At 47.8% G+C, this 24,498-nt stretch overlaps 1 protein-coding gene across 1 annotated transcript in view; it reads left to right on the top strand.

The window, feature by feature from the left end:
* Window positions 1-2,907: 2,907 nt before the first annotated feature.
* The window catches only part of MTOR (mechanistic target of rapamycin kinase), a 121,365-nt gene continuing 99,774 nt past the window's right edge, over window positions 2,908-24,498 (top strand). Inside the window, exons 1-14 of the mRNA XM_081220781.1 lie at window positions 2,908-3,001; window positions 4,964-5,139; window positions 6,077-6,185; window positions 6,886-7,118; window positions 8,374-8,574; window positions 9,518-9,652; window positions 12,993-13,268; window positions 13,353-13,461; window positions 16,232-16,418; window positions 17,387-17,515; window positions 18,384-18,628; window positions 20,064-20,279; window positions 20,974-21,179; window positions 24,365-24,487. Of these exons, the coding sequence (XP_081076907.1) occupies window positions 4,978-5,139; window positions 6,077-6,185; window positions 6,886-7,118; window positions 8,374-8,574; window positions 9,518-9,652; window positions 12,993-13,268; window positions 13,353-13,461; window positions 16,232-16,418; window positions 17,387-17,515; window positions 18,384-18,628; window positions 20,064-20,279; window positions 20,974-21,179; window positions 24,365-24,487 (2,331 nt within the window). The 5' untranslated portion in view covers window positions 2,908-3,001; window positions 4,964-4,977. The remainder of the gene's footprint in view (window positions 3,002-4,963; window positions 5,140-6,076; window positions 6,186-6,885; window positions 7,119-8,373; window positions 8,575-9,517; window positions 9,653-12,992; window positions 13,269-13,352; window positions 13,462-16,231; window positions 16,419-17,386; window positions 17,516-18,383; window positions 18,629-20,063; window positions 20,280-20,973; window positions 21,180-24,364; window positions 24,488-24,498) is intronic.

Consider the following 24,498-nt stretch of genomic DNA (forward strand, 5'->3'; position numbering starts at 1 on the left):
ACTCCAAGATGCTTTTAGCCACTACTCTATAATGTCCGCCAAAACGCCTGATAGCTTGTAAGTAAGTGCTCAATAAATATTAGTTATTATTTTAACATAATGGACAAGAAAGCTCTTTGTAAACTGAAAAGAGACCTATAAATGCACTGATTACTATTATTATAAAACCATCTTTGATTGTTAATTAGAAAACAGGGCCATACCACGTCTTAGGGAGACAAAAACCTCATATATTGCTGGTGGAAATGAAAATTGATACCTCCCTTACAGAGATGAATTTGACAATATCCATCGAATTACACATGCATTTACCCTCTGACCCTATAATTGCATTTCTGGTACTATTTTGTATAGCTGCCAGGGAATAAAATTATATATCTACAAAGGCATTCATTGCAGCATCATTAGTAATAGCATGAATTTGAAAATAACACGTGTCCATCAACAGAGAAATGGAAATATAAATTATGATATATCCATGTGATGGAACACTATGCAGCTATAAGAATAACAAAAGAACAAGGAAGCCTTATATACACTAAGAAAAATCTCTAAGATACCGTAGAATTTTTTTTTAGAATTTTTTTTAAAAATAAATTTATTTTGGCTGCATTGGGACTTCGTTGTTGCGCGCGGGCTTCCTCTAGTTGCGGCGAGCACGGGCCTCTCATTGCGGTGGCTTCTCTTGATGCGGAGCACAGGCTCTAGGCACGTGGGCTTCAGCAGTTGCTGCACGCGGGCTTCAGTAGCTGTGGCTCGCGGGCTCTAGAGCGCAGGCTCAGTAGCTGTGGCATACGGGCTTAGTTGCTCCGCGGCATGTGGGGTTTTTCGCGGACCAGAGCTTGAACCCATGTCCCCTGCATTGGCAGGCAGATTCTTAACCACTGCGCCACCAGGGAAGCCAAGGTATCCTAGAATTCTAAAAAGTACAGAACTGTGTATATAGCGTAACAAAAGAGGGAAATAAGAATATATATTTATATTTGTCTTTTATTTACATAGAAATGTAAAAAATGTAAAATCTAGGGATACATAAGAACTAAGAAAATAAGTAGTGAAGGGGCAGGGGTGGAGCAAGACATAATGATAAGCATAATTTTTAATTATTTTGAGATTTGAATAGTGAATGTATTACATATTAAAAAATGTTTAACGACTAAATATAGAGATGTTGAAAACAAGTGAAAAATGTGAAATTCAGAGGAACAATTATTTCACAGAAGAATCAATGTAAAGATTCTAAACCTAAAGAAGTAGTCATGGGACTTCCCTGGTGGTCCAGTGGTTAAGGCTTCACCCTCCAATGCAGGGAGTGTGGGTTTGATCCCCTCAGGGAGCTAAGATCCCACATGCCTCATGACCAAAAAAAAAAACAAAACATAAAACAGAGGCAATATTGTAACAAATTCAATAAAGATTTTTTAAATGGTCCACATCAAAAAAAAAAGTAGTCTTTTTTCTTTTTCTCTTAAATCTGCCAAAGCGTTTTTTAGCCACAGAATATTACCAAACCTCTTTTATTTGGTAATTTAGTACTTCTGGAAACTCACACCTCTTCAACAAACACTTTTTATTTAATTAAAGTAAAAAAGTAGGGCTTCCCTGGTGGCGCAGTGGTTGAGAATCTGCCTGCCAATGCAGGGGACATGGGTTCGAGCCCTGATCTGGGAAGATCCCACATGCCGCGGAGCAACTAGCCCCGTGAGCCACAATTACTGAGCCTGCGCGTCTGGAGCCTGTGCTCTGCAACAAGAGAGGCCGCGATAGTGAGAGGCCTGCGCACCGCGATGAGGAGTGGCCCCCACTTGCCACAACTAGAGAAAGCCCTCGCACAGAAACGAAGAGCCAACACAGCCATAAATAAATAAATAAATAAAATTTAAAGGAAAAAAAGTTTAAAAAAAAAAAAAAAGTAAATGATGGTAATGTGTAAAGAAAAAATATGCCTTCCCCAAATTCCATTACATCTTAGTTGCATATTTTCCCCATGTGAACACAGATACATAAGAAACATATAAATTTTTAATAGGTTATATTATACTTACATGGTATAATTGTGAACTCTTTTTCTTCTTAGCAAATATTCATCTACATTACGATTATTAATGGCTACCTACATTTTCCTTAATATAAATTACTATATTTTATTTAATCTGACTCCTACTGTGAGGTATTTAGGAATTTTCAATGCTTACTATAATAAACAGACCGTGATTTTTTTAAAAAAGAGATGTAGTCAAATTCCATTTTTGCTATTGATTTTGGAAAGGATGTTTTTTAAATGATACTACTTTGAAATTATTTGTTTACGAGCACCTTATTTAGCTAAAACTTGTCTACGGTTTTTCGCGAATGATCTCGTGAGCTAGATAATTTTGGAAAAGTGGGGAAATCTAAAAACGCTTTCAAATGCGTATTACATTTCACAAAAGAGAAATCACGGATGCACAAGTAGCGCTAGTCCGAAAATTCCACTTCTTTTTCTCCAGTGATTACAAGGCGCTGGCATCGCTCACACTCTGGTCTCGAAAATTAAATCCGGCGGGGTCGCGAACCTCCGTTTACCGCCTCGTGGTGCCATTCCACGGTACCCAGAGAGCGGAATGCGTACCTCCACAGCCCAGGTGCAGAGGGGAATTATAGTAGCGATGCACCGGATGTGTGCGTGGAAGTGACTGAAGTCAACTCATGACCGATTGGTTCTCCCGAGTGGACCTAAGCCTCCTTTCGCCTGCCACTGGCCATGGGGTTTGTCTATTTGAACAGTCCCCGCCCCCTTGAGAAGCCGGGTCCCGAAGCCTCACTTCTCCTTAATGACTATTGGCCGATGTTCCACTCCATCTTCTCCTTACGCCCGTCGATTGGTCCTTAGGGCTGGGAGCCCGCCTTCCCTCCCGCCCGGCTTAGAGGACAGCGGGGAAGGCGGGTGGTGGGGCCGGGGGCCTGAAGCGGCGGTACCGGCGCTGGCGGCAGCAGCTGAGGCCTTGGCCGAAGCCGCGCGGTGAGTCTGGGACCTGGCACCGACCCCTCCAAGGCGGCGGAATTTCCAGACCCACGGTCAACCTGGTCCGTGGGGGGACCCCGGGAAGTCGTCCGTCTGGGACGTGGGGTCCCCTCAGTACTGGCCCCCACGGAGTTGGGCGCCGCCTGAGCCCGGGACCCGCACCCCCGAGGCAACGCCCACCTCCTCCCGAACCCGCAGGAAACCACCGAACCCTTTAGCCTGCTGTGCGTCTCTGGCGCCACGAAGGCCGGCCCATCAGCTCCTGTATTGCTGGGGCGCCTTTGGGTCTCCTTGCCCATCAGTCACCCCTTCCTCAGAGCCCCCTACAGATTGTCCTCAAAGAGGACCAACGTCAGTGTCAGCCCCTTGCGCTCCACCGTGGAGGCCTCTCAAGAACCCATTCCCCGGAGCTGAGCTTGGTTCCATCCCAGAGTTTCATCCTCTCTGCTTCCCCCGACCCCACCTGACTTTAACTTCAGTAAGCCCTCGCCAAGACCCTTCGGATTTAACTTCTAGTATTTTAATTGAATTCTCTCTGGAGCAGATGGCCTGTGGGCCTTAGACCTTATAAAGATGTGCTGGTTCCTTCCTGAGACTGGAAATTCCTTGCTAGCCTTCCTCCCCCAGACAAGCGCACACACTCTGTGGTTTTCTCAACTGGAGTCCTTGGGTTTCCTCTCCCCTGAAGGCTGACACTTCCTTCTGCACTCTTCTCGGCACTGGAGTATTTAAAAGCTTTTCAGAACCAATTATTCCTTGTTTTTTTTTTCTCTCTCTCTCTCTCTGCATTTCACAAATTCTTTGAAAAATAAGAAATTTTGAAAACTTGATTTTCTAATATAATCTGGACATACCTAGGATAGGTGCATATGTTACTGCCATAGCAGTCTGCCAGAGCGCTCTCATGGCCACTTTATTGTGGTCGCCTGATTATTTGTATTTCCCCCTAGACTGTAAGCTTATTGAGGGAAGGGACAGGGCATAAGTGAGGAATGAATGAGTGATCTCGGAAACGAATCAGTCTTTTTTAGAGCACATTCCAAGTCCTAATGTTCTATAGAACTGCGCTGTCCTATACAATAACCATCAGCCACGTGTGGCTTAGAGCACTTGAAATGTGATTGGTCCAAGTTGAGATTACCCTAAGTGTAAAATGCACACTAGATTTTGGAGACTCAGTACAAAAAAGAGAATAGAAAAATAGATCAATAATTTTTATATTGATAACATGTTGAAATGATATTTGGGATGTATCGGATTAAATAAAATGTATTAATTTTGCCTGTTTCTTTTTACCTTTTCGATATGGCTACAAGGAAATTTAAAGTTATTTTTACATTTGTGGCTTCTATTTCTATTGGGCAGTGCTGCTACAGAATAATAACCAATTTCCCTCTTTAAATTGAACTCCTGGAGGAAAAGGACAGTCTTAGGCATGCTTTATTTTCTCTCTACCTCCCCACCTCTAGTACCTGACTCTGTGCCATGTACATATTAGTCATGATGATAATCATAGCTAACAACTATTAAGAACTCCCTGTGTGCCTGGCACTACTTTAAGCACTTTTTAACTGTTTAACTGTTTAGTGTGTTAACTCATTTAATCCTCACATCAATCCTATGAGTTAGGTATTGTTACCCTCTTACTACAGTTTAGGAAACTAAGACATTTTAAGTATCTTTCCTCAAGGTGTATAATTTTGGACTGGATTCACACCCAGGTAGTCTGGCAGCACAGCCCATAATTTGACCCTCTCTCCTATGCTGCCTCTTTTAAACATCAGTCATTGTTGAATGAATCAAGTCTCTCTGCATGTTTTTAGTGAGGTATCCCAACCTTTTTAGGATCCCCAGCCTGACATGGATAGGGTGAAGATCTGTGTTGAGGAGCTGGGGCCATAAATGAGTTCATCGCCATGGTTTGTTATTCAGAATATTAAAGGCAGCTTCTCTCCGAAGAACCTCAGGGCAAGATGCTTGGAACCGGCCCTGCCGCCGCTGCCACAACTACCACCGCATCCAGCAATGTGAGCGTCCTGCAGCAGTTTGCCAGCGGCCTGAAGAGCCGGAATGAGGAGACCAGGGCCAAAGCCGCCAAGGAGCTCCAGCACTATGTCACCATGGAGCTCCGAGAGGTTGGGATTGCTGTGGTTCGGGGCCGTTCATCATGGAGTGTTGGGGTTACATATACCATCCCTGGTTTAGATGCCTCTTGACAGCTAAGTGAGGATTCGAAAAATGCAGAGGTTCCATTTTAGAAAGGCACCGATTTCTCATGTCTGTAGAATGGGCAGGTTCCTTTGCAGTTACACATTTCTGTGGCGTTTCCTATGTTGTGATATTTTAGGAGTCGGCTGCTTCTTTTCATTTTTTTTCTTTTTCGTGCCACATTCCAGACCTTCCACTCTTTCTGCCTGATAACAGTGGTTGGGATGGGTTTGACTAGTTGGTTGCTTGGGGCTTTCTTTTTTTTTTTTCCTTAATTTTTATTTATTTATTTTTATTTTTGGCTGTGTTGTGTCTTCACTGCTGTGTGCAGGCTTTCTCTAGTTGCGTTGAGCGGGGGCTGCTCTTCCTTGCGGCGCGGGGGCTTCTCATTGCTGTGGCTTCTGTTGTTGCGGAGCTCGCGGTCTAGGCACGCAGGCTCAGTAGTTGTGGCTCGCGGGCTTAGTTGCTTCGTGGCATGTGGGATCTTCCCGGACCAGGGATCGAACCCGTGTCCCCTGCATTGGCAGGCAGATTCTTAACTACTGTGCCACGAGGGAAGTCCTGGGGCTTTCTAAATAGAGACCAGACTTGAGGTCAGGGACAATGTCTTGTTTATTCTTATACCCTTGGTACTAGGTAGACTCTAGGACAGGACATGGCCTGCAGAGGAGTAGATACTCGATAAGTATTTGTTAAATACACTGATGAACTGCTCTTCAGTTTAAAACTATAGAAATAGGCAGTAGCCATGTCATCTTTGGCTAGAACTGTACCTCCTGGCTGCCTCTCAGGTCCTAGTCTTTGGAAGCCACCCCACCACCAGGGAGACATTAGAAACTGTTCTGAGTACATCTTCTTTTGTAGATGAGTCAAGAAGAGTCTACTCGCTTCTATGATCAGCTGAACCATCACATTTTTGAACTGGTTTCCAGCTCAGATGCCAATGAGAGGAAAGGTGGCATCTTGGCCATAGGTAAGGACAGAGTTTCTGGTAAGGTGAGAACTGGGAATAAAGGACTCTTCAGCTTTGTGTCTACTGCACCCTGGGTCTGCTTCTTACTGGACACTTAGTTCACATTTGTTTAATGAATTTTAAGGAGACTTGTGGCTTTCAGTGTACTTATCCAGCTGTTAATTCTAGCAATAGTCCTGGGACATCGACAAAGCAGGTTTTTTCAGATATGGAATCTCAGAACTGTTAAGCGACTTTTCTAGGGCCAGTGTGCCTGAACTGAAACTAGAAGCCTGCTTTCTCTCCACGGCAAAAATGCAGGCTCTGGTTTCTCTGTAGAGCAAAGTTTGGCATAGTGGGGCTTACGAATAGAAAAGTAGAGTTGGGGTGCAGTGAATGAAAGGCAGGTAATTTTCAACCTCCAGGGACTGGTCTTCCATCCTGTGAACTATTATTCAGTCCCAGTTTGTTTTCCTTTTCTTCTTGGGAAAACAAATTATATATACTAAAATGAGGTTATTTTGCTTTATATGAGTAGTTCTGGCACAAATATGAAATCTGTTGGTTAAGATGAAAATTATTTGCATCCTTACTGTCTGGAAATTGCAGTCTGCACTTAAAGTAAAAGGAAGCGGTCACTGGCTAGCTTTCGTCTGAAGGCAGCATACTTTCCTGGACAGCGTGTGCCCTTCCTCACCTTTTGCTTTCCTCTCTTTTCCAGCCAGCCTCATAGGAGTGGAAGGTGGGAATGCCACCCGAATTGGAAGATTTGCTAACTACCTTCGGAACCTCCTCCCCTCCAATGACCCAGTTGTCATGGAAATGGCATCCAAGGCCATCGGTCGCCTCGCCATGGCAGGGGACACTTTTACCGCTGAGTATGTGGAGTTTGAGGTGAAGCGAGCCTTGGAATGGCTGGGTGCTGACCGCAACGAGGGCCGGAGACATGCGGCTGTGAGTGCATGGCGAGTGGTGGCTCCGTGTCGGGGTCCTTCACGCGATGTGCTCAGGTCCCTGAAAGGCAAAGAATGACAGGGGACACTCCAGGCAAAGGCACTGGGCTTCTTGGTGGCCTTCGGTTCTGTCCTGAATCCCTTTCTCTCTTCACCCTGAGCTCCGTACCTGGAGAGGAGGCTTAACGTTCTCTTGTTGCTTGAGAGGCAGCCCTATGTGCAGTGCTTATCCTGACCTCCAGTTTTCCAGAATCAAAAATGCCTCCCAGGCAGAAGGCACCCCCTCAGCCGTAGGCAAGAAGAAGCCACAAGCCAAGAGGCTTACAAAGCCCCAGGCAACCGCGCTGTCTGCAGGATCCCTCTGTCAAGGTCCCTCCATATCCCGTGGGAAAATGGGAGTACTGGGCTGAAGAGAAGAGCAGGGGAGGGGCTCACTCCCCACGCTGGGGGAGTTGGCCTGCCTTCTCCCAGGCCTTTCCTGTTTATTTTTTAGTCATTTATTGATCGGTCGGTACGTAGTCCAGACTTCCTCTTTCCCGTTGGCTGTTCTTCATTTGAGGAAGTGGTGGCTTCGTATCCTCTTCTTCTAGACGCACATACTCATTGCTTTCTGAGGCTCATCCCTGAAAGAGGCTGGTGTGATGGGCTAGGAATCCAGGCCGTGAGATGGGGGAGAGTCTGTCCTTAAGAGAGAATCTAGGAATGAATGTGATGGGGATCAGAAGCTTCAGTTGGATCCTTTCCAGTCGGTTCCCTCTTCGGGGACAGCAGCGCAAGGAGGGAGCCTGCCTGGGTGAGGGGCCCACGCGTGGACCCTGGTGCTACTTCCACACTCTGTAACTTGGGGCAGCCTCCGAACCTTCAGTTTTTCCAGGGTCAGATGAAGCTAATAGCAAGATTAAATATTAAACAGGCTTATTCATTCATTCAATACAATGTTTATTGAATGCCTGCTGTATTTCGGGCACATTCTAAGCTATCAGTAGAGCTTGTACAAAGCATTAAACACGTCTGCCCCTTCAGAACTTGTGTCCTAACATGGCAAGCATTCTGCTTCTAAACACCCTGGGATAATGGACACTGAGATGTTTGATCAACTTCACTCTCCTTCCTAGGTCCCCAGAACTTCTGAGCTAGAAGAGTGGGCAAGTGTGCTCCTCTCCTAGTGTATGTAGGCTCTAGGATGACAGGAGGCTGTGTTCCTGAGAGAACAAGACTCTGACCCAGATGAAAGTTCTCTGTGCCTTTTCTCCCAGGTCCTGGTTCTTCGGGAGCTGGCCATCAGCGTCCCCACCTTCTTCTTCCAGCAAGTGCAGCCCTTCTTTGACAATATTTTTGTGGCCGTGTGGGACCCCAAGCAGGCCATCCGTGAGGGAGCTGTGGCCGCACTTCGTGCCTGTCTGATCCTCACCACCCAGCGGGAGCCGAAGGAGATGCAGAAGCCACAGTGGTACAGGGTGAGGAGATGGTTCCATCCCAACCTCCAGCAAAGCACATTTGCGTAGAGTATCACCGGGCCTACAGGGCAGCAGCAGGCCCCTTGTCAAAGAGCAAGTATCCTGTCTGCTTTGGTCTCCCATGGTTTTTTTTTTTTTTTTTTTTTTTTGCGGTACGCGGGCCTCTCACTGTTGTGGCCTCTCCCGTTGCGGAGCACAGGCTCCGGACGCGCAGGCTCAGCGGCCATGGCTCACGGGCCCAGCCTCTCCACAGCATGTGGGATCCTCCCGGACCGGGGCACGAACCCGCGTCCCCTGCATCAGCAGGAAGACTCTCAACCACTGCGCCACCAGGGAGGCCCTCCCATGGTATTTTAAGCTCAGTATGAATCAGTAGTTATTTTCACGAAAGCGAAGATTTATCGGTAGCCACACCATTGCTTTACGTACCACTAAGAGTGGGACTATAGTGCCCGTTAAACTCACTGCCTTCTTATCAACAATTGTAAGACATCTTTTTTCAGAGATGTTAAAGTATAGAAATATGGGCGTCTCTGGAGAGATGCCGGTGCTCCTCTAGTATCGTGAGTCCTGTGCTGACTGCCGCTGCCAAGTGAACCTGCTAAGGACCCTTGTCCTACAAAAAGAGCCCTGAACATGGGAACCTGGGATTGAAGACCTGGGTTCTCGTCTTGGCCGCTCTGTGACCTTGGACAAGTCACTTAGCTTCTTTGAGCCTCTTGTTTTTTCTCTATTAAGTAGGGGTGGTAGTGGTATCTCCCTCATGGTATTGTGAGAGTTGAAGCTAAATGAAACGAGAGAGCTCAGTGAGTTAGGATTGTTGGTGACACCGACACGAGGCCCTTAGCAGGCGTGGTAACCTCAGAACCCCCCATATAGATGGGTGGGGTTGCTTTCTAACTCTGGACGTTGGGTCATTTAGGCATTCTGTATCTCTCCATAGCACACGTTTGAGGAAGCAGAGAAGGGGTTTGACGAGACCTTGGCCAAGGAGAAGGGCATGAATCGCGATGATCGGATCCACGGAGCCTTACTGATCCTCAACGAGCTGGTTCGCATCAGCAGCATGGAGGGAGAGGTGAGAAGCGCGCCTGAGGGGGTCCCGTCTTCTCACATGCCGTTCTGGGAGCGAGACAGGCGAGATCCTCGTCCTCGAAGAGCTGACGCTTTGCCGGGGGAGCAGGCGGTAGACCAATAAATAGGAACATTGCAGGTAGCAGCAGGTTCTGTGGGGAAGTGGGGTGGTGGGTGACGGGGGTGTGGGGACTCCCTCCCTGAGGTTGGTGCCGTTTGAGCTGAGACCACGTGACATGGAGGAGCCAGCCTTGCAGCGGGCAGGGAGGTGGTGCTCCAGGCAGAGACTTTGAGGTGGAAGAGAGTTTGATACGTTCAGGCGGGAAGGGAAGTGTGGCTGGTGCACCGCGAGCAAGGGAGAGGGCGGGAGGGGCCGCACCCGGGGCCTCACAGCTCGTGGCCCCTACTGGCTCCCGTTCTCCTCACGGGGCTGTGTCCACAGGGTGACGTGATGGCATCCATCTTTAACAGTCGTTGGCTACTTGTGGGGAAGAGCTTGTGGAGAGGCAGGAAGGGAGGCAGGGAGGTGAGGTAGGAGGTGTGCTGGCTCAAGAAGCAGCTGCCGAGATGGGCTTAAAAGTGCAAGGACTGTATTAGGGAAATAAACTTTGAGAGAAAATGGGGAGGGAGCTGGGAGAGGCTGGGAGAACCATCAGGCCTCAGTGTGTATCCGACCCCGAGAGAACAAGAGCGGGAAGAGCAGTTGGATGGAAGCACCCTAGTCTGCTGTGCGGAGCCATCACAGGGTCCTCAGGCCAGAACTGGCCGTCAGGAGGAGGCCCACCGTAGCCTTCCTACTGTGTTCGTTGTCGGCTAGAAGCAGCTCGTGGAAAGTGTGGCCTTGGCCCAGACGTGGCCGTGGATTTCAGAGTAGCAGCTGGGGCCCTGGGTCGGTTACACTCCTTGTAGCTAGAGGTCCTGTTCTCACGGCGGCCCCAGGAGGCGATTGCAGTCACCTGGGCGAGCAGTGGTGGTGGCTTCGACTGGCACTGGCAGTGTAGACACAAAAGTAGATTCAGGGTCAATCTGCTGACACCAGATTCAGGGTGTATCTGGGAGGTAGAGCCCCACCTGTGAGTCTTCCTCTGGGGAACTGGTTGGTGTGGACTTTCACCCCAGGGCTTCCTGCTTCCCTAGCCCCAGCGATCATTTGGTGATGGCTGTGCCCTGGATGTGGGAGCAGCGTGTGCTGCGGTATGTGTAGAAGCACAGCGAGTCTGGCTTTGGATCCCCGCTCCTCTCTATACTGTGTGACTTGGGTAAATTACTTTCCCTCCTTATTTTCCTCAATTTTAATGGGGATTTTATCCACCTCATTGGGCTTCTGTGAGGTTTCTAAATATATGTGAGGTGCTTAGCACAACACCTGATACCTAGTGGGCGTTCCGTAAGTGGTCACCCTCAGAGTTTTCCCCACCCGAGTATAATGTGGTACTTTCCACTGTACCCCACACAGCTCTGGGATCTTTGTTTTCTTCCAGTAAAACAGGGCAATATCACCTAACTGATAGGTTTAAATGAAATAGTACTTGTGATGGTGCTTTGTAAATTATAAAGAACTATCCAAATGTAAGGTGTTATAATTTCATAACTTTTTCATTCATTCAACAAATACTAATTGAGCACCTACTATGGGCCAGCTATACCATGTCCTAAGAGCTAGAAGAATAAGGCAGCAATGAATAAAACAGTACATCCTAGCAAGGGGAGGCAGACAGTACATAAATAAGTAAAAATACATAGTGTAGCATATGGTGATAAGTGCTGTGGAGAAAAGTAGGGCAGGGAAAAGGAATAGGGGATACTAGCATGGATTACATTTTAAAATATGATGATGTTTGGACACAGCCACGAAGGAGGTAAGAAAAAAGCCATACAAACATCTGGGGATGAGCTTTCTTCCAGACCGCTGGTCCTGGAAGCATGAGGCCCCGTGTCAGGAGCGTGCTGCTTTATGAAGGGAGCAGTACTGCCGTTGGGACAGAGCTGAGTGAGAGGAGCTGGGAGGTGGGGTTGGGGGGATCCCTGGGGCAGGGAGGGGGCTCGTCACCTAGGGTCTCAGTCGCCCCTGTACAGACTGTGCTGGGAATGGATTACGGGAGGGGCCAGGGCTGAGGCCAGGAGTCTAGTCAGGGGGGAACTGCAGCATCTCAGCAGTAGTGGGAGCTGTCGGGGTACAAGGGGGGCTGGATTCTGAATTTGGGATTTGGAGGTCGATAGGAGAGAAGGAAGGATCAAGGTTTGGGGCCTGAGCAACTAGAAGGGTAGAGTTGCCATCTACTGAGATGGGAGGAACAGGTCTGGGGTAGAAGGTCAGGAGTTTGCTTTTGAACGTGTTAAGTTTAAGATGCGTGTTGGGCGTCTGTGAGCGGAGTTACTGAGTAGCTTCGGGGAGAGATCTGAGCAAGAGAGACAGATTGGGGAGGTCATTGGCATGTAGCTGTTATTTCCAGTCGTGAGACTGGATGAGGACCCCCAGGGAGCTAGGATAGTTGGAGGAGAGATGGGGGCTGAGAACCTGAGGTTGGGAGATGAGGAAGAACCAAGGGAGACCGAGAAGGAGCCGCAGCAGGGGTGGGGGTGGGGCGCCAGCAAAGCTCAGGGTCCAAGGAGCCAAGAGAAGAAAGGGTTTCAAGGAGGAGGAAACACTAAGTTGGATCAGATGCTGCAGACCATTCGATTTAGCAGCCTAAGAGTACTGGTGACCTTGACAAGAATAGTGGATAAGATATTCTGAAAAATGAAAATAGCTGTGGAAAGAGTTTAGAAGTTTGGAAATTAATTGGTTTGTATCTTTCTCAATTTGGAAAGCTGGAGAATGAGTTATTAAGCAGACCTTTGAATAGGTAAGAGATGGGGGTTCTCAGCCAGTCAGTGTCCTCCATGCCTCGTATGGAATTCCTAGGACTCTGAGAAAATTAACTTGCCTCAGTTGTCTCTACCTGGGTTTCCGGTGAGAAGAGGGAGAGCAGAGCGTCCTTCGCAGGACGGGCCTGGGGCTGCCCCTCGCCCTCGCGGGAGGCGCCGTTGCTAGATCCTAGGTCTGTTGTCACAGCCATCCGCAAGTCAGCTTTCCCAAACCAAGGGTGGGGTAGGGGGTTCTTGGGGGCCAGACCCCTGCTGCTTCTTCATTGTTCAGTAGGTGGTGCTCTTCTGCCTAAATTAGAACAGGTTCAGGCCCCCTGCAAGGTTCTGGGGAAATCGAATCCTAGAGATGAAGAGTGGCCGCCGCCCACTGTGGGAAGACTTGCGTTTCGGGGTTGGGCTCGTGTTGTCGGCAGACTCCCTGGTGCCTAGGCAAATGCCGCTTGTAAGTAAAGGTGACTTTTCCCCCACGTATATAGCGCCTGAGAGAAGAAATGGAAGAAATCACACAGCAGCAGTTGGTACACGACAAGTACTGCAAGGATCTCATGGGCTTCGGAACGAAACCTCGTCACATCACCCCCTTCACCAGTTTCCAGGCCATGCAGCCCCAGCAGTCAAACGCCTTGGTGGGACTGCTGGGGTACAGCTCTCACCAAGGCCTCATGGGCTTCGGGGCTTCCCCCAGCCCAGCGAAGTCCACCCTGGTGGAGAGTCGCTGCTGCAGAGACTTGATGGAGGAGAAATTTGATCAGGTCAGTGGCAGGAGGTCCGCTCCCTCTTCTCCCAGGCTCCACGCCTCCCTTTCCTTTGCCAACCCTGTGTGCTTCCTGTCTCAGGTGTGCCAGTGGGTGCTGAAGTGCAGGAATAGCAAGAACTCGCTGATTCAAATGACAATCCTGAATTTGTTGCCCCGCTTGGCTGCCTTCCGACCGTCTGCCTTCACAGGTGAGGATGTCCATGGACGTGTCATGTCATTACCCATTCAAGGGTAATTAAACAGAGAAGACGAGGTGCCAGAAAGTTATGTCTGCTTCTCATTTGAAGCAGTGCCTGCTGAGGGGCTAGTCTCTGGTCTCTTGCCTCTATCCAGCTTCAGTGGCATCTAGTTCAGGTTTTCTGTAAATGTCTGAGGCAGCAAACACAGGAACAATGCGAATGTGCTGGCAGAGAGGCACTTCTAGAGCCAGGCAAGTTCTCGTGTGTGGAAGCCAGCACATTCATGAATGGACTTCTGAGAGACCACAGGAAGGGCAGTTTGGGTTTCAGTGGTGTGCAGCGTCCAGTCTGTGGGGCAGGGAGGATCCGGGGACAGTCCTGTGTCTGTTCCTGAGGTGGGCATCGGGCTGCCGCCCCCTCACAGGGAGGAAGGACCGGATACTTCAGAGGCTGGTTTCACGGGTAATAGACTGGGTTCCCGAATTCCTGAATTCTTGCCCTGTTCCCACTGGGCGGTGTGAATTCCTGGCTCCTGAAGCTGGCCCAGCTCAGACACTGGTTTCTCCCTGAGGCCTTGCTGGGTCACTCTAGCTAGAAACGTGCTTTTCCTCTTCCGTTACAACCCCCAGCTGTGGAAAGGCTTTGGCGTCATCAGACCTGGGGTGAATCTTGCCTCTGTTCTTAACTGTGAGGTTTGGGGCAGGTTATTTGACCTTCCCGGGCCTCCACTTCCTGACTTGTCAAATTAGAGTGACAGTCCTTGCCTCACAAGATGAGCTGCTTTAATGTCTAGGCACCTCTCTAAGTGCCTGACACAGTAAGCTCCAAGAAATAGAAACCATTATTGTTGCTGCTTCCCCTAGCTATTTCAGAGCCATTTTAGAAACAAGATAAAGGTGAAAATTATAATAATACTCCAGTTGCCTGTTCATACTTAGTGTCCTTGTCTCACCTCCCTCCTTGCTGAGTGTAGAGACCCCGGCCCTCCATCTCTTTCCTCTTCACTATGGTGCATGCTTAATAAGCGTTCAGGACCCGGTGAGAGGCAGGATGGGAAATGAAAGGCCAGCCTGACCCTCAGCAGGTGCCGTTCCCTAGCACAGACTCATTTCACACCACCCAGCTCAGATGAAAGCAGAGAAATGCAGCCGGTGAGGTGGTAAATGTGCTGGGTGTGAGAATAGGTGTTACGAGAGGATGAGACGATTAGCCACATAAAATCACTGAACCAGAGAGAAGGGATATAATGAGAATCACCCATATTTTTTCAGTTTTCCATTCTTCTCACCTGGTACCCAGCAGCTTTTCTCTTTTTTAATGAACAGACATGCCCCTATTCAGTAGAGCTTTAAATGATCTTGGTTTGAAAGTCTGTGGCTCAAAAGAGAATAATAACTAGGCCAAATCTGATCAAAGTCTGGCATGCTGTAGAGGCGGTTACCTCAGTAAGTTCAAAAGACGGCCTAGCAGCAGGACACAAAGGCTCAGAGGGGCCCCTAGGTTTGTTCTTTTGATGTGAGTTTTTGTTGTTTTATTAAATAATATACTAAAATATGTTCTGGAAATTCAGCCTGGGCAGCCCCCATAAGTACAGTCTCATTGGGAAAGCGCCACTTTTTTAAAGCTTGCAGTTTGGAAGTCACTGCGTGCGCTTCCTGATGATGCAAGCTTTGGGAATATCAAAAATACTCCCCCTAGGATTGGGCTGGAATCTCAAGCAATGTCAGATTCCTAATCTCTTGGGGTGCTAAGTCTGGAAAAGGAAATTACCTTCTTGATTTAAGATCATTTCCTGCTGAAACGCTGTCCTGCCCTGCAAAGGTCCCATTTTTCTCGTTGGTGCACTCTGATTTGAGAGTTGTATCACCTTGGTCTCTGACTGTTTTCAAGCTCCAGCATGCTTCAACGGCATTGGACCGTGAGCTGTGAGAGAAGACATTTCTCGATAGCATAAATGCAGTGCTGTATGTGTGCTGTTTGGGAGTCTAGTTCACTGTCTCCTAAATCTGGGCCTGATGGCCTTGAACACCCCTCACTTTCTACCGGATGCGTGGTCTTGCTTGTATGTGCTGCTGGTGCACGGACTTGAGGCCAGAAAGACGGAAGAGAAGAAATGGAAGAGGGGCAAGAGGCAGGAAATACCAGCCTTCTGAAGAGTCGTAGCACTTTAGCTTAAACTGCCCAAGAATCACCTACCCATGCACACTGGCTTTTGTAAACTTAATGAAAACACATATGTGGCTTTCCAAATTACAGACTAAATCTTGTTCTATTAAATATAACTGTAACAGAAGTCTCTAGGTGATAGCAAAGTGATTTCTAGGCCTAAGCTGAATGGAATAGCCTGTTTATTGCAAACAGTTTTCAATATTACTTTAAATTTCCAGATAATATAAAATAGCTTAGACGATCCTCTCTTTGTTTTTAACCAAGGTTTAACATATATTTCTTAAACAAAAGCATGTAATCTGTCCCTCAAAATATAATGCTAATGGGGATAATTAATGCAATATTGTTTTAGAGACACTTTTAAGTTTTTGTGTTTTTTTTAATTAAAGGAAAAACAGCTTATATTTCTAATATTTCTAAGAGCTGTATCAGAGGAGTGATTATCAAGCAAAGAGTTTGGTTAGTGCATTCTCTAAATTCTTCTTAATATCTTTCCAACAAGCTTTCTTAATTTATTCTTAAATTTAAGTGTTTTATAGGAACTTTGACCTTTCATATGTAGACCACCCCTCACCTTGAGCCATATACACTTTGTCGTTTCTGTGCTCAGATACCCAGTACCTCCAGGATACCATGAACCATGTCCTAAGCTGTGTCAAGAAGGAGAAGGAACGGACAGCAGCCTTCCAAGCCCTGGGGCTACTTTCTGTGGCTGTGAGGTCTGAGTTTACGGTCTACTTACCTCGTGTGCTGGACATCATCCGAGCAGCCCTGCCTCCTAAGGACTTTGCCCATAAGTAAGCATCTCTATTATGATTTCATCTTCCACCCCATTTGGCTGGAGAGGGAGGATGCTCCATCCCAGTTTCCATGGGGCTGAAGCCTGTTCTCTGCGTCACTAACCAGCAAATCATATAATATAGCCCTTCCTCAGTTGAGTTCCAGCCTTTCCCAGATGAAGTGACATGGATGTAAATATTTGGGGAGGTTGAATACCTGTGAACGTGTTAGATACCGGTGCTGTTCTCGATATTATTTACTGGGAATCTCCTAGTTTTGTTCTTTTCTCTGGCTTTCAAAGGTCTGATTTTGATAACAACTAAAGCGAGGGTTCCTAGACTGGAACTGAGGGGACCTAATGGTCACCTTTTTCGTTATCATTGAAGTTGGATACGTTATCCTACCTCTTGAAACGTCCCAGTGAATAAAATATGATAAAGACCTTCAGCACCCTGCAAGGTGGCGAGGCTGGGGAATCTCCTCTAAGTCTTAGGAGGTCCGTGTTCATTAGAATCGTGTCTTCATTGTTCCCTGTGTGTTAGTAGCGAGGCTTGCGCTGGTGAATTAATGAGCCTCGCCCGTTTCAAGCCCAGCCTTCTCCTCATAGGGAGAAGAATTTCTTCTCATATGATGGCTGTGCCCTGCACTCGTGGTCCCCAATGTGCACGTTGTTCAGTTTGCTTCCTAAATAGGGACCTTGGCCAGCACCACACTAAGCCACATGGTGCCTTTTGTGTGAATTCTGAAGTGGGGCCCCTTCCTCAAGAGACTTTACTGCCATCTGCTGGTCATTTGTTTTAAATATCCAAGTCTGCAGTGACTACAGTGTGATGGGCCCCTGGCCTGTGCAGTAGTAGGTAACCTGCACACCCACATGGGGTGGCCCCGCCTGGGTAACCTGCCCTCCTTGCCCCAAGGTAATTTTGAGGTAGGGTATCACAAAATGCCGTTATGTCTAAACTAGCCACTCTTCGGTTCTCTGCAGGAGACAGAAGGCAATGCAGGTGGATGCCACAGTGTTCACCTGCATCAGCATGCTGGCCCGAGCGATGGGGCCGGGCATCCAGCAGGACATCAAGGAGCTGCTAGAGCCCATGCTGGCGGTGGGACTGAGGTGGGTGTCGGGCACCTGAGCTGTCCCCGGCTTGGGTAGTATGAGGCTTGAGCCACGGTCCTGGGTCTGTGTTGAAAGAGCAAGGCGTGGCTATTTACACATTAAATTGGATAGGTAGGATAGCTCACACTAAACTCATAGGCTAGTTTCAAATCCAGGTTTCATCACTATCTAGCTGGGTGATCGTAAATAAATTATTTAACTTCTCTGAGCCTCAGCTTTCTAGCCTGAAAAGTGGGTACAGTAGCAGTTCCTATGGTCTAGGTTTGTCGTGGGGATTAAGTGAAAGAGTTCACGAAATAGCCACTCTTAGTACAGTGCAGGGTGTATAAGAAATGCACCACTGGGAATTTCTTGGCGGTCCGGTAGTTAGGACCCAGTGCTCTCACTGCCCAGATCCGGGTTTGATTCAGTCCCTGGTTGGGGAACTAAGATCCCACAAGCCATGTGGCGTGGCCACAAAAAAAAAAAAAAGTGCTCCGTTAATGTTTGCAGCTATCATTTATATTATGATGGGCAAATTGCTTAAGCTTCCTACACTTTTGTTCTCTTCATCTATAAAATAAGGACGATGCTCTCAATCTGCTTCCCAGATTGTTTATTGAGACTTGGTTTTCCATAGGGACTGAATTACAGTAAACAAGTTCTCTCAAGGCAAAACCCAGAAAATCATAGATTGTTTTGAAATATGGGATCAGGCCAAGAGAGTTTAAGATATATATTCTATTTCATTGTATCCTTTCTGCTTTAAAGACTAAGCAGGGATGGGGCCCGATCCCCTTGCTGGACAAGAAGGGCTGTTTCTTCCCAAGACCAGACCAAATGTCATATATCCAGCCCCTTATGTGACTGGTTTCCTTTTCCTCAGCCCTGCCCTCACAGCTGTGCTCTACGACCTGAGCCGTCAGATTCCACAGCTGAAAAAGGACATCCAAGATGGACTCCTGAAGATGCTGTCCCTGGTCCTTATGCACAAACCCCTCCGGCACCCAGGCATGCCCAAGGGCCTGGCCCATCAGCTGGCTTCCCCTGGCCTCACGACCCTCCCTGAGGCCAGCGATGTGGGCAGCATTACCCTTGCCCTCCGAACTCTTGGCAGTTTTGAATTTGAAGGTAAGAAATTGCGATGGTACAGATGAACCGGTTTGCAGGGCAGAAATAGAGACACAGATGTAGAGAACAAACATATGGACACCAAGGGGGGGAAAGTGGTGGTGGAGGGGGGTGCTGGGATGAATTGGGAGATTGGGATTGACATGTACACACTGATGTGTATAAAATAGATGACTAATAACCTGCTGTATAAAAAAATAAATAAAATTGAAGTTAAAAAAATTTTTTTTAAAAACCAAGAAATTGCGGTGGCTCTTGCCAGGATAGTCAGTGATACTGGGAACCTCGAGAAAAGAATGAGGGTGCCTAGAATTCCTGGCTCTTGTCCTGGAGACAGGGTAGCTGGTTCTACAGCAGCTCATCCTTTTATAGTCTTTCCGTATATGGTTAATTCCTACCGTTTGTTTCTTTGTCCCATACAAAGACAAAGGAAAAGGGGGTGGGGGCAGATGGTGTTGAGGAAAAGTATGCATTGATCCAAGGAACTAATGCTGCAGAGATGGATCCCCCTCACCTTGTCACCTGCCTTTGGCTGAGATGGTATTGAATTCTTTAAAATGTATAGGCAGGGCTTGGGGGTATTTTCATTCCAGTGGGGGTGTGATTTCCAAGACTGCTGTACTGTGTAGTTCAGTTTGGAATTCTAAGCTACCGATAAACCCACATTAATGCCTTAGGGAGGTACGTTTCAGTAGAGAAAAATGGACACTTTTGAAATGTAAGATTGTGTAGGTGGTATTGGTTAAGGCTCCAGGGAAACAAACAAGTACAAAAAGCGTAGACGTGCTGTCTGAGTACTTGCAGCATCAGTAGTTTCCCTGTTGCAGTTCCTCCATTTACACGGATTAACACCCAGGATAATCTATTTCTTTTCTCTTTTTTTTCTTTTAACATCTTTATTGGAGTATAATTGCTTTACAATGGTGTGTTAGTTTCTGCTGTATAACAAAGTGAATCAGCTATACATATACATATACATATATCCCCATATCTCCTCCCAATCTATTTCTAAGGAATAGAAAGTAGCTATATTTAAACCCAGCCTGTATCAAACTCTCTTTTTGGTATTTAAATCTGGGAACTAAAATAGACGAGGTAAATTTGATCAAAAATTGTTTTACTCTCTGAGAATATAAAGGGCTGGGTCCAAATAAAACAAAATAATCCACTTTTTGAAGGAGATAAAGGATTGGGATGGAGGCAGGGAGGAAATGCCTTTTGTATGTCTCCCAGCACCTTTTCCACCTCCCTTCTGCCTTTCTGCTCATTGGAAGATCATTTTTAAGAGAAAAGTTTGGGGTCAGTATCTTGCTGGTCAGTACCTTGTTGAAAATTAAATTAGTGGCCATGGAATGGAAAATGCAGCTAGCGAGTTGCAGACCTGCTGTCCAAAGCAGCAGTGTTTATTCTGTCTTCTCTCTGCCTTTGTATCCAGGCCACTCTCTGACCCAGTTTGTCCGCCACTGTGCGGATCACTTCCTGAACAGCGAGCACAAGGAGATCCGCATGGAAGCCGCCCGCACCTGCTCCCGCCTGCTCACGCCCTCTGTCCACCTCATCAGTGGCCACGCTCACGTGGTTAGCCAGACCGCAGTGCAAGTGGTGGCGGATGTGCTCAGCAAACTGCTCGTGGTCGGGATAACAGATCCTGGTAAAGTTTGAGACGGAGGCAGTCTAGGGAAGTGTAGGTGCCTGGGGCAGTTGGAAGTAGCCAGTTTCCTTTCATGGCCTCAACAAGCTGATGTCCAGCATTTTCTCTGGCAAAGCCTTAGGCTTGGCTATGCCAGCCTATTGCTGTAAGATAATCGGCGTTAAATTCTATTATCTTGGACTTCCCCGGTGGCGCGGGGTTAAGAATCCACCTGCCACTGCAGGGGACATGGGTTCGATCTCTGGTCTGGGAGGATCCCACATGCCGCGGAGCAGCTGGGCCCATGCGCCACAGCTGCTGAGCCTGCGCTCTAGAGCCCGCGAGCCACAGCTGTTGAGCCCGTGTGCCACAACTACTGAGGCCCACGAGCCTAGGGCCCATGCTTTGCAACAAGAGAAGCCACCGCAGTGAGAAGCCCACACACTGCAGCGAAGAGTAGCCTCCTCTCACCAAAACTGGAGAAAGCCCACGCGCAGCAACGAAGACCCAATGCAGCCAAAAATAAATAAATTATTATTATTTTTTTAATTCTATTATCTTTGCTCCTGTGAGTAGAGAAAAAATGACAGGTTTGGTGAGAGAAGGGTATCTGGAATCCTCTCCCTAGGCTGATGGCAGTGGAAGCAGAAACTGGGAAAGGACTGGAGGGAGGAGAGGAGTGAAGAGGCACTGAAAGGCTCAATTGCTCTTGCAGACCCCGACATCCGCTACTGTGTCTTGGCATCCCTGGATGAGCGCTTTGACGCACACCTGGCCCAGGCAGAGAATCTGCAGGCCCTGTTTGTGGCCCTGAATGACCAGGTGTTTGAGATCCGGGAGCTGGCCATCTGCACCGTAGGCCGGCTCAGCAGCATGAACCCCGCCTTCGTCATGCCCTTCCTGCGCAAGATGCTCATCCAGGTAAGGATGTGACGGTCACACTTCGCGGTAGTGGGGAACGCACGTTCATCGTGAGTGCGCTTTGGGGAACGAGAGTTGAGGAGGAGGAGGAAGGGAGAGAAAGAGCGAGGTGCCTGGTAGAAGCCACATTTGGCTCGAAGAGCCCACGTGTTTTCCCGGCTTGGTAATTGCGGTTCTAGTGCTTATCACCTCATAAGCCTCTTGTCAGCGTGACTCGCAAGCTAACCTCTCACATGGCTCTTCCTTTTTCCTGGGAAGTCACCAGCGAGTCCGTTCCTTGCCCCTCTTCACTGCCTCTGCTGCAGGTGGTGTCAGTCTGCCCAGCGCCTCGCGATCCTTCTGCTCCTGCTTCTGCTGATGCCAGGCCAGGCACAGGGGCCAGATACGGGAACGGTTCCAGCTCTGTTTCTCGTCATCCTTGCCCCTGGTCTGTGGTCCCTGGCTGTCGTTCCTAAGTAATGTGACGTGCCAAGCTAAGCTGCTTGGACTAGAGCCTCGGGTAGATGCGGGTTGGCATTGCTGCTAGAGCTGGTGGGATTTCCATTTCCTGCTGAAGCCTGTCTTCTGGTTCTTGTCTTCAGCTGGCCGAGTAAGTTCTCTGGCTGCCTTGTGGACAATGCACCGAGTCCAGCCCTTCCTGCCTCAAGTTATTTCCACCCACCTCTTCTGGGTCTCAGTGTGGCTCAACTAGTCATCTACTGTCCCCCGACTCCATCCTGTCCCCACCACATCCTCTGCTTCATGATCCTCCCCGTGGTTTCTTTTGAAATAAACACTTTTCATAACATATAAAGAACTTAAACATAGAAAGTTATTAATATAACTTCTACCCTAAAGAAATGTCATTCACAGTCTATCATAATTAAAGTGACTGTGAGGGGTTCCCTGGTGGCGCAGTGGTTGAGAGTCCGTCTGCCGATGCAGGGGACATGGGTTCGTGCCCCGGTCCGGGAAGATCCCACATGCCGCGGAGCGGCTGGGCCCATGAGCCATGGCCACTGAGCCTGCGCGTCAGGAGCCTGTGCTCCGCAACGGGAGAGGCCACAACGGTGAGAGGCCCGCGTACCGAGGAAAAAAAAAAAAAAAAAGTGACCGTGAGTTATATCATCAGTGAACAAATTAAAAGATTATACTTATGTTGGCACTTGTGTTTTTAGCCTAATGGTTCACTCCTTAACTGCTGGCCCGTGTTAGGAGTGCCTATCCTTTTAAGTCTTTTTGAAATAGCTAACGTTTGGGGAAGGAAAAGAAATCATTGTTGAGCCTGCCGGCTCAAACCATGCTAAATAAGCTTGATAGAGAAATATCTCCTAATGAGAATATCAGTACGTTCATTCAGACAACAGATGTTTTGAGCACCTTCTGTGTTCCAAATACCTGCTGGGTTCTGGAAGCATGCTAGTGAACAAGGCAGGCATGGGCTGTGTCCTCAAGAAGCTTATAGTAAGCTATCAGGCTATCCATTTTTCTGATACTGGAAATTGTGAAGCATCATTAAATGAATTTACTATGTACTGAGCTTAGCCCTTGAAACTCCAGAATTTTATTTTATTTTATCTTTTCTGTTTTAACAGAATGCAGCAAATCTACAAACACTTTACTAGCAAAGGGAATGAATAAAACAAGTACAGCTTGGGAAAAAATTTTTAATAATTTTTCTTGTTTTTAAACTTTGATACAGATCTCCCCAAGTTGAATTGTACATTTTCATGCCTTGGTAAGGGACCTTACCTAAATGTGCTTTGATCTATTCTTGGTGTCTTGCTCATCAAGGTGGGCATTGGGTATTGTTATTAGGGTGCAGTGGCGCTCTTTGGCTCTGGAGTAAATTGGGGGCTGTTTGATCTGGCCCTGCACTGTCCCAGAGAGTTGTGCTCTCCTCACTGGTACCCATTTCCCTGCAGACAGCCATCTCTTGAAGTTATGCTTCTGTTCTTAGAATCCTTCTCCATCCCCTCTCACTGCTGTATGCTGTGACCAGGTGAAAACAGACTGCCAAGGGGGTCCAGGAAATCAGGATTATTAAATCAATAATGTGAGACAAAACATAACATTAAATTGGAGACGACTCCTTTGGGTAGCTGAGTTAACATGAGCTTTGTTTCTTACTTTTCCCACTGTGCAGAGATTTCCTTCTGGCAACTTCAGCTCTCCAGAAGTCTGTCTATATTAAGTTGTTTACGTCTGTGTCACCAGGAGCATAACGTGCTGATTTGCTGGTGTTTTCAGCGTGTCAGTTAGATCGCACATGTTATCTCTGTTCATTAAGGTCCAAGGGGATTCTATTGATATGATCCCTAACTGTTTGGGTTTGTCTAGAGGTGCCCAAAACCACAACTGAGCATCAGTAGTTCTTTCCACATCACAGCTGTTCTGACTAGTCTTCGATTCCATTGTCATTATTTATATGCACTCTGAGTGATTTGCTGTCTGTACAGATATTTTTCTTGCAGAGAGCCCTTCCTTCATTCTTTTTTTTTTTCAATTAATAAATTATTTTATTTTTTGGCTGCATTGGGTCTTCATTGCTGCACGCGGGCTTTCTCTAGTTGCAGTGAGCGGGGGCTACTCTTCATTGTGGTGCGCAGGCTTCTCATTGTGGTGGCTTCTCTTGCTGCGGAGTACTGGCTCTAGACACGTGGGCTTCAGTAGTTGCGGCACGCAGGCTCAGTAGTTGTGGCTCGCGGGCTCTAGAGTGCAGGCACAGTAGTTGTTGCTCACAGGCTTAGTTGCTCCACGACATGTGGGATCTTCCTGGACCAGGGCTCGAACCCATGTCCCCTGCATTAGCAGGAGGACTCTCAACCACTGTGCCACCAGGGAAGCCCCCCGCTTCATTCTTTATTTTTGCAAAACCCTGCTCACAGCCAGCCCTGTTGGTTTTCTCCGTCTTCTGTGACTGTCTACACTGTTAAAAGCTATGCTTTGCAGAGGGCTGAGGGACCTTGGAGTACTGTGACAGAAGGAGAAAGGGCCGGTTGCAGTTTTTCCTCCGGTCACTGCTGTATCCAGGACTGTTCTGTGACCTGCAGAGATGGCCTTGCTTGTGGAGTATCTAGCAGCTCCTTGATCCTCAGTGGAGTTCTGGTTCCTTCCTCTAGTCCCGCGCCTCATTCTCGCTTCAAACACACAGTCCCTCTCGAATTTCCTCTGCCGTAGTCGTAGTAAGCCTTTCTTCCCTACAGATTTTGACAGAGCTGGAGCACAGCGGCATTGGAAGAATCAAGGAACAGAGTGCCCGCATGCTGGGGCACCTGGTCTCCAATGCCCCCCGGCTCATCCGCCCCTACATGGAGCCTATTCTGAAGGTAATGTGCAA

This window comes from Mesoplodon bidens, assembly GCF_964165515.1.
Source record: "Mesoplodon bidens genome assembly, chromosome: 2".
Lineage (NCBI taxonomy): Eukaryota > Metazoa > Chordata > Mammalia > Artiodactyla > Ziphiidae > Mesoplodon > Mesoplodon bidens.